Genomic DNA, 9,009 nt, shown 5'->3' on the forward strand with positions numbered 1-9,009 from the left:
TTTATCTCACTTGCCTGGTACAGAATCAGGGGAAAAGCTAGGCAAGGGAATCTGGATGTCCTTATTTCCAGTGCTGTACTCTAAGCATTAAGCTAAACAATGTGAGCTAAATACTTGGCTGCACTGGTGCTATCCTGTATGCCACCTTTGCAGATTCCTGCTCCCTTTAATCCCTATGGCCATCAAGGCCTAGTGCAGTACAAAGGACTCACAGCGTGAGCCTGATTCCATTGTTTGCTATCATCATTTATTGCATCATGGCTAATTTTAGATTGTCACTATTCAGAGAAAGGCACCCTATCTTTATGTGTTTCTGTGTTTCTGGTACTGTAATAATAAATAAGTAACCACATATAATAATGTCTCTGGAAGTTGTTATCCTTAGTGTAAATTTATCTATACATCATTTTATAGCTTGCTGGGTGGAGGCAGTACAGCAAATGAGAGTAGTTTCAGGGTCCAAATGGCATAGTTGGATTTTTTTTTAAGCCTAGCTGTATAGGGCCATATTTTGGAGTATCCAGTACTGCAGCAAGTCATAAGTGTACCCTAGGTTGTGTAGCAAGTTAACAGAATTTAGCCTATCTGAATTCTTGGGTTTATTATCATTAATTAGCATTGCCTTCATTTGGACAGATATAAGAAGCAGCTATTATAGAGTTTTCTGAGCCAAACCTCTGTGCATAAAGGGTAAATTACAGTAAATATTAAACAACAATTCATAGTTCAATAATTCTTGTAAAACTTGCTTATAAAAGTCTCTCAGTTGATAATTGCAAAGACCCCCTAACATACTGGGTGACATTAACAGAAGTGTCACTTGCAAATCAAAGGAAGCGATTCTGCTGCTCTATTTAGCCTCACCTGGAGTACTATGTCTATTTTTGGGTGTAGACTTCAAGAAAGTGTTGACAAATTAACAAAAGTCCATTGGAGAGTGACAAAAATGATTAGATGCCTAGAAAATGTGACTTACAAGAAAGGTTGAAAGAACTAGGACTATTTAGTTTAGAGAAAAGATGACTGAGGGGGAATTTGGTAACAGTCTTCAAATATCTGAAGGGCAATTAAAGAGAATGGAGATAGGCTATTTTATGTGCCTATAGGAGACAGGACTAGAAGCAATGGCTTCAGATTGCAACAAGGGAAATTTGGGTTGGATATTAGGAAGGACTTTCTCACTATGAGGGTAGTTAAGCATTAGAACAAGCTACCTAGGCAGGCTGTGGAGTCTCCACCTCTGGATGTTCTTAAGAACAGGTTAGACAGACACCTTACTGGGATGGTTTAGTCAGAGATGATCTTGCCTTGAGCAGTGGGCTGGACTAGATGATTTCATGAGGTCCCTTCCAGCCCTACTTCCCTATGATCTTATGACAATGTAGGGCCTTTGTTTATCCACACATGAGGTGTGACATGTATAGCCACAGTTATGGTGCAGAATGGCTTCATTCCATTCTGGAAGATCATCTCTGCAGAAAAAGTGGATGTTTAGTTTCCATTTTCTATAAAAACTGGCTTCTTTCTTAAAGCTGCTAACCAGTGCCCTTTGTTGTAGTGGTAGTTTTTGTTATCATTGTTTTTATTTTTGTGATGTAGATCCATGTACAGAAGGAACTGGATGCACAAACCTCATTTCATAAAGCCACTGAACTGCTCAGGATTCATACCAGCAACCTTGCATTACAAGCTCTAATACCAATACCCTGAGCCATCCAGTCCCCCCAAAGCAATAATTCTGTCCATTTGTTATCAGCCATTTAGGGGATTAAAGCTTTGATCTTGTGAAATGATTAATAGAACGCTGAGAGGAATATGAGGGTACTCAGCAGATCTCAAGAGGCGCTCAACTCCTTGGAGGAAAGGCCTGAACTTGCCATTTCATGAGATTTGCAGCAAGTGAAAGGAAATGTATATACTAAAACCTCTGCCATCTTTTAAAGATGAAACATAAGATATGTGAAGTAATCTAAGCAACCTTCAGCCTGAGAAACATCTTGGACAATACATCTAGCCTTTTAGGCTGTACATAGGGCCAGGGGAAATGGAAGAAAAACCATGATGAATTATTAAATTACATAGGGAAGAAGAACACACTTTGTCTGACATGATAAATTATCCCTCTCCACAGTCTGTGCAATTGCAGTTACTATGATGGAGAATTCAGGGTAAGTTGCAGGTAGAACTTTTCAATGCTAAAATCATATCAGTGTTCTTATTTCTTTTTTTTACTGTCAATTTCAAGAACAGGAGCTTTCTCTTTTATGTCCCAATTGGCAATCTTAGAGTATGCAACTGAGAGGTGTTATTGCAGCTTGTAGAAACATACCTGAACTGGCCTTAAACTAGTCATTTTGAGGAACAAAACCAGTGAAGCCATGGGAGCATGGGCTTTGGTGCTAGCTGTAGAAGCCTGGGCTACCTACATTGATGGCTACCCCATGATGCATTTTGTGACCTATGTCTTCACTGCTGTTGCCATCTAAATTGTCTAGATTACAGCTAGCCCAGCTATGCCCACCTGTGCAGCAGCCACACCTCTAACTGTAGTTTAGGCACACCTAGTGGCAATCAGTGTATGGAGAGACAAAATAAAGGAATATGGAACTTGTCACTCGTAAGTGCATGTCAGCTGATTTAACAGCTTTGTCTATGTGTTCCTGTCCTTCAGTAAGTGCCATGAAACCACAATCATTTATCCCGGGTTGAAAAAGATGGTAAATGATTGTGCTTCACTTCCACTTACTGCAGGATAGAGCAGATAGGTTAAACAGTTACAACATATTCAGCTGTAACATGGTAATGTCTCCCATTCCGCCTTTTAAAGTGATGCAATTGATTTATCTGTCCATACACTTGGCCTCAAAAGAGAACCCACCATTTGGAAACTATACCACTCTCATACACTTGGGCCTGGTATGTACAGAGGTATCCTGGCAGTAATTGTGGGAATGTGGTAACCGCATTTTAACCTCTATGGGTGTGTCCCCACATACAAGGACATGCATTTGCCACAGTTAAAACAGCAGCAGCACAAATTTGTGCCACTGCTTTTTGTCACTGTGCACGCCCCTGCATGTGGGGTTTGGTGCGGGGCAAATTGTCCCATTGGGGTAAGGGAGGCTGGGGCCAGCAGCCTTACTTCGGGTTCTGGGGCCTCCTGGGGCAGGAGTGGCGCTGGTCCAGCTGCTCGGAGCCTTACTGGCAGCCAGTGTGTGGCTCCGGTCGGCCAGGCTCCATTTCTGGTGGCACACGCAGCTTCCACGTATGTTGCACTGCTTTTTATTCCCCTGGGTTTTTTGACACCAGGATCACCAGGTACATGTGGTTTGCAGTGCCTCAGAGCTGTCTGGGGCACCACAAACTGCACATGAAGACATTCCCTGTACTACTACCTTGCAGTGTGGGGTTTTTTTGACCCCGGGAGATCCCAGGGTCAAAGAAACCCACACTGAAATAAAGCAGGGTGGTGCACATGGCAGCAGCATGGTTCATCCAAAACCAGCCACACTCCAACTGCCATCCAGGCTTCCTTCCATGGCTGCAGCCCTGGGAGGCCCCCAGGTATAAGGCTACTGGGGCTAGCACAGTTGCTTGCCCCAGCCTCCCCTATCCCACCTGGGGTACTTTGCAACGTACCAGAGTACACATGGCATGGGTGTTCCTTGAGGACAAGTAGCAGTGGCACAAGGTGTTTTGGTGCTACTTATCCCTGGGGCAACAAATGTCTGTGGTCATCTGGATATGTCTTTTGCGGTTCTATGAGGTTTTTTTGATATAATGTGAAAGATAGGATTAAATGTTTCAACCAAATAAATGATGATACTGACAACAGCAATAAATAAATAAGAGATCCAATATAAAACTGGTCAGGAACAAACAGAAATAATTTTTGTCTGTTGTATGTAGACGTTGGGTAAAGAGCTACATCATCCACAAAATCTAGGTCTTCAAGTTTCCTAGTGTCAACTTAAGAAAATCCATTGTGTCCCCTTCAGTGGGGTTTTTTTGTGAACAAGTCCCTGGTTGGTTAAAAAACAGGGGTGATCGTATATATCTTTGCTCCCTATCTTAAATTATCATGTTATTTTTTTATTAATTTTATACAACATTCACCTTTTCCATAAAGGTTTGATACTACTCTGTCTTCCATTTCTAACTTTTATCTTGCATAAGTGTTTTTGTCAAAGCTATCAAGGACTTTTTCAAAGCCAATATAGTTAGTGATGATTGGTGTTTGGTACCTCAGTGCATTTCCTAGGACTTTTCACAACACAAGTATTTGTTCAGTATATGAAATCTTCTTGTACTTCTCTCAGTTTTTTGTTTGTCTCTGATTTCATCTATCCTAATGTTGTCGTCCCATAAACTTTTTTCTGGGAAGGACAGTAATGCCATACGGTGCCAATTGTTACAATCCTATCTCCTTTCTTTAGGATTTGAATAATGAACCTCTTTTTCTGTTTGTTTTTGTTTTACACTTGTTTTCCCCATGTATAATTTTAGATGTTAAATAGGAACTCAGTCATTCTTTTAAAACTGGTCCTTAAAAATGTTGACAGGTATTTGGCATGTACTTGATACATCAAATGATTTGCTGTTCTTTAGTCCCCTTAATTATTCACTGCCATCTACTTTCCTTAATAATTTCTTTCATAGTGAATGGCTCTGTACTGATGTTGATAAGCTTTAGGGGCACTTCAATGCATGTAGCTGCAATTCTGAGTTTTAGTTTATTAAGAATTTCTTGAAAATGTTCTTCCTATCTTACCTTTTCATCCCCATTTGTTATGACCCGCTTATTGTTGAGTGGCAATGATTAGTTGCATTGTCAGGGTTTTTGATGATTTGGTAAACTGATTTAGTTTCATCTCCTGAGGCTGCATCTTTTGTTTTCCTGGCTTTGTTGTCTATTCATGTTCTTTTCAATTGTCTTGCATTTACTTTAACACCCCAGTTTTTTGTTCATAAACCATTACAAAATGGTGTCAGATTCATGTGTTGTTGTCTTATTCAATTTTCATTTGATCCTCTTGAATTTTTTGTTTTCATATTGTTACTGAACTTTTCTCTCTTTTTTTTCTTTTTTTCACAAATCACAGAATGTTATCTCACCTTTGTGGCATACCATATTATTGTATGATTTCCAGTTACCTTCATTTTTTTCTAAGTTTTATCATTCTCTGACTCAATGTGGTATTTCTAAACTAAACTGATCAGCAAAAGTATAACAATGCCTGGTGCCAGTTCCAAGACTGGGTCAAGAGGAACAGTTAAGAATGAGTCACTCATTCTTGCAAAAAATTGGACCACTATAGGGCGAGATATCACACTAAGCCCAGGGAGACTATACATTGATACATCCTGCAATATACTTTATTATACATAGGCTTACTTTGGAAGAGTTATGCACCATGGATAACTTAAAATAAACACACTGAAATTTATATAAGATACATGGCAATTACCTGACTAAACTACAGCAAATCAAATCAATCCTATTCTAACTGAAGGAACAGAGTCTCAATCACCGCAAGAGATAGGGTTGGAGAGGAGTGGATATAAGGGATGATTATATCCCTTATATCCACTCCTGGCATATGTAAATGTCAAAATAAAATTACAGAAAGTTACAAAGAAAAGACCTCCACAGTATGAGCAAAGTAATAATAAGTTTGCATTACTGGTGATAAAACCACTTTGGCTAGCAACAATGCAGATCTGAGAATACCTAATGTTTGATTGATCCTTTGGAATGGATCAGAGAGCAGTGAGAATGGTACTTGGCTGTTCGTAGCTGTGCCTACCTCCTCCTTGAGGACTGTTTACTACACACTGTGAAATCCAAAATGGCAAAAAAATACACAAAGCAAACTTCAGTAATATTTTAGTGCACTTTAAACATTCTGCATTTTTTCTCCATGGGGATACCTTTTTAAAACATAGATGCCAAAGACAAAGTCAAGTTCACAGAAATGTAGACACATACAAACACTGGCGTCTCCCTCACAAGTCCTTACTTTACTGGAGGTGTCATGACAGTGTAGGGCTGCCTCAGGATCACACTACTGAGATCTAAAAATAGAGGAAAAATGAAAAAGGTGATGAGTTTGAGGGTATCAGTAGAACTATTCCCCCAGCTGGTAATTACTTCAAGTAAGTCTATTTTTCTCATCAGACACTTTAATACTCATTTGTCATCAAGAGTTTTTTTCCCTCCTGGAAAAGCGTGTGTCCTAGGGATCCTAACCGTATTATCTGAGACAGAGGGATAGGGGAACTAATTCAGATGCATGCATAAGGACCCAAAGGGTTTATAGTTTTCTCTGATTCAGTAACATGATGCCTTACTTTCCCTATTGGCAAAACTCAGGAGATTTAGCTAGACACAGGAAGTTGTGAGGTGTATTTTACTGTTTGTAAAGGCTTTGAGATCCTTACTTTCAGAAGACAACGGGATTATACATGTATTTTTATGATGTTGGTTACAATAATTAGCACCTTAGTTTTTACTCCTTTTTTTGACTACAGAAAAAAATAGAGCAGTCCTTTATGGGAGGTGGACTTGATGACCTGTGGAGGTCCCTTCCGGCCTTGTTTCTCCATAATTTTGCTGCAAAGAACTCAGAAAGGTCGCACCAGAATATTTTGGATACTGAGGACTCCTATTTAAAATTTCTGGGCTTGTGAATCATGGTATGCGCACCTTAGACTGCTAATGTTGTGTGGCACCCTGTGGCATCCTGGAAAGGCTCTCAAGGCACCTCAGGGCCCCCCTGGGGGAGAATCCCTGGCTAAGCGGTCAGGGCAGCAGGTGGTACCACTAGGTCTGGAGGGGTGCCAGGAGGCCTCTGCTGCACGTAGGTGACCAGTGTCACCTGGGCCAGCCCCTGTGGGTGTCATGGCCTCGGCTGCAGTGGAACGAGGCCCCCTGGGCTGGGCATAATCCCGTGCTGGGCAGTGTTGCCAGGTATACAATAATTATTGTATTTGTACCATAATTAACCCCTTGTATGGTGTTCAATCAATAAGAGTAAAAGCGTTCAAAATATATATATCTTGGGACATAGGTTGTAGCCATGTTGATCTAAGGACATAGGCAGACAAGGGTCTTTGGGTAAATCCAGTATCTTTTATTAGACCAACTAAATAGTTGGAAATTTTTTTCTTAGCAATCTTTTGAGTTTAGAAACCCTTGGTCAGGCTGAGGAAGCATCTGCAGTTGGTGCATGCTCTTCCAGGATGAGCCACCTTCCTGGGTGGAAAAGCACACGCCAACTGCAGGCGTTTCCTCAGCCTGATGAAGGGTTTCTAAACTGGAAAGCTTGCTAAGAATTTTTTTTTCCAATTATTGAGGTGTTCAAAATGTACGGTAATTTTTGAGGCAGCTCATTGACGCAGCATATTCAAAACCCAAATCACTCTCACAGACTCTTAACTGACTTCTGGGCTTGCTGCCAGCGCTTTCTGACGACTGCTGGCCTCAGAAAGAAAGCCATGCATGCATCAACTTTGATGACCCGGTTCTCACTCAACTCATCCGCGAGTTATAGGGAGCAATGTAAAGGAAATAAGGAGAAGGCTGCCTTGCGTACGTGTTTGCAGATTTTTTGCATCGTTTTCAGCAAACACGAGAATTTTGAGCTTCCAATATGATCACGTCACATTTCAGACCTGGCAACGCTGGTGCTGCGCCTCTCCTGCCCTGCAGCCCCTTGGCTGCGCCCGGGCCGGCTCCGCAAGGTGCCTACAGCGCCACTCCACAGCCAAGCTAGGAGCCTGCAGTTCCCCCGCCGGCCTGCAGGTGGCGCTGCCGCCCGGCGCCTCCTCCCTCCTCGGCTCGCCATGACTTACGATAACAAACCGGCGCGAGGGGCGGGCGCTGCTGCCGCACCAGGCCCGGGCGGCGGCGCGCGGCGGTAGGGGTAGGGGCAGGGACCGGGACCCGGACCCGCGGCCTCGTGTCATGTCGGACATGGAGCCGCAGCTGCTGAGCCTGGAGCTGCTGCCCACGGACCCGCTGCTGCTCGTCCTCAGCTTCCTGGACTACCGCGACCTCGTGAGGTGGGCCCGGCGCGGGGGGTGGGGGGCAGCGTTCCAGAGTGACGTGTCTTCCCCCGGGGGCATTCGAAAGTGACGTGTCCTCCCCCCCATCCCTCCCCGGGGGCGTTCGAAAGTGACATGTCCTCCCCCAACCGCGAGTGTTCGAAAGTGGCGTCTCCCCCAGCTTTCGAAGCCTGGGCGTTTCCCCCAACGGTCGCTGGGAGGTGGGGAGGGGCAGGTGCCCACCCCACGCCCCAGCCAGTGCCGCGTTGGGGCTGGCAGGAGATGGTGGGGGCTCCCTAGCCCTGGGATGTGGTTGGCTGGCAGTTTTGAGGGGGGGCGGCTCGTCCTCCTAGTCATCATCACCCCAGGCTGGAAGGGGAGCAAGGGCGGTTGCACGCCAGCTTGGAATAGGGGTGTGACTGGTTGGACCTGTTGGGGAGCAGCCGAGATGGGGAAAAAAAAGAAAGGCGTCGGGTGCTGCCCTGCAACCGTTGGTGGCACCGATAGCTGGAGGGAAAAAATAGGCACCCATTTGCCGCTGCCAAACGGTGAGGAGGGGCGAGCGGGGTGGACCTGAGGAAGAAGTTGAGGCAGGAAAATGTGGGTGGGATCCTGAGGTAGCGCTCGCTGGCGGGACGCTGCAGCCCTGGCGGCCTAGGAGCAATGTGACAGGCAAGGGTTTCTCAGGGTGATGGCTTTGGTTGGCGGGGTCGAGTTTGACGAGCTTTTGCAGGCAGAAGAGGTTCTTCCTTGGGTTCATCATCTTTTCCACGTCTTGGACCCGAGGAAGTACGTCTTGCCTTTTGAAAGCTCGTCTGATTCTGTCCCAGCTGTGCCATGAGGGAGATCTTACTTTGGACTAAGAAGTCCTTGTCCTTTCTGAAACATTTAAGCATTTTAAGGAGCCTCTGCCTCAGTGGCGAAGGAGTCCCACAACCCACCCTTTTTTCTGGCTTACAGCCT

At 44.2% G+C, this 9,009-nt stretch overlaps 1 protein-coding gene and 1 long non-coding RNA gene across 2 annotated transcripts in view; one reads left to right on the forward strand and one right to left on the reverse strand.

The window, feature by feature from the left end:
• Positions 1-7,990, reverse strand: part of LOC112549176 — a 13,145-nt gene extending 5,155 nt beyond the window's left edge. Inside the window, exons 1-2 of the long non-coding RNA XR_003092523.1 lie at positions 7,855-7,990; positions 6,021-6,075 (exon numbers count right to left, since the gene is read on the reverse strand). This is a non-coding gene — a long non-coding RNA (uncharacterized LOC112549176). The remainder of the gene's footprint in view (positions 1-6,020; positions 6,076-7,854) is intronic.
• The window catches only part of FBXO3 (F-box protein 3), a 30,890-nt gene continuing 29,698 nt past the window's right edge, over positions 7,818-9,009 (forward strand). The window contains exon 1 of the mRNA XM_006014668.3: positions 7,818-8,064. Within this exon, the coding sequence (XP_006014730.1) occupies positions 7,967-8,064 (98 nt within the window). The 5' untranslated portion in view covers positions 7,818-7,966. The remainder of the gene's footprint in view (positions 8,065-9,009) is intronic.

The sequence above is a fragment of the Alligator sinensis genome, unplaced genomic scaffold (genome assembly GCF_000455745.1).
Source record: "Alligator sinensis unplaced genomic scaffold, ASM45574v1 scaffold442_1, whole genome shotgun sequence".
Taxonomy (NCBI): Eukaryota; Metazoa; Chordata; order Crocodylia; family Alligatoridae; genus Alligator; species Alligator sinensis.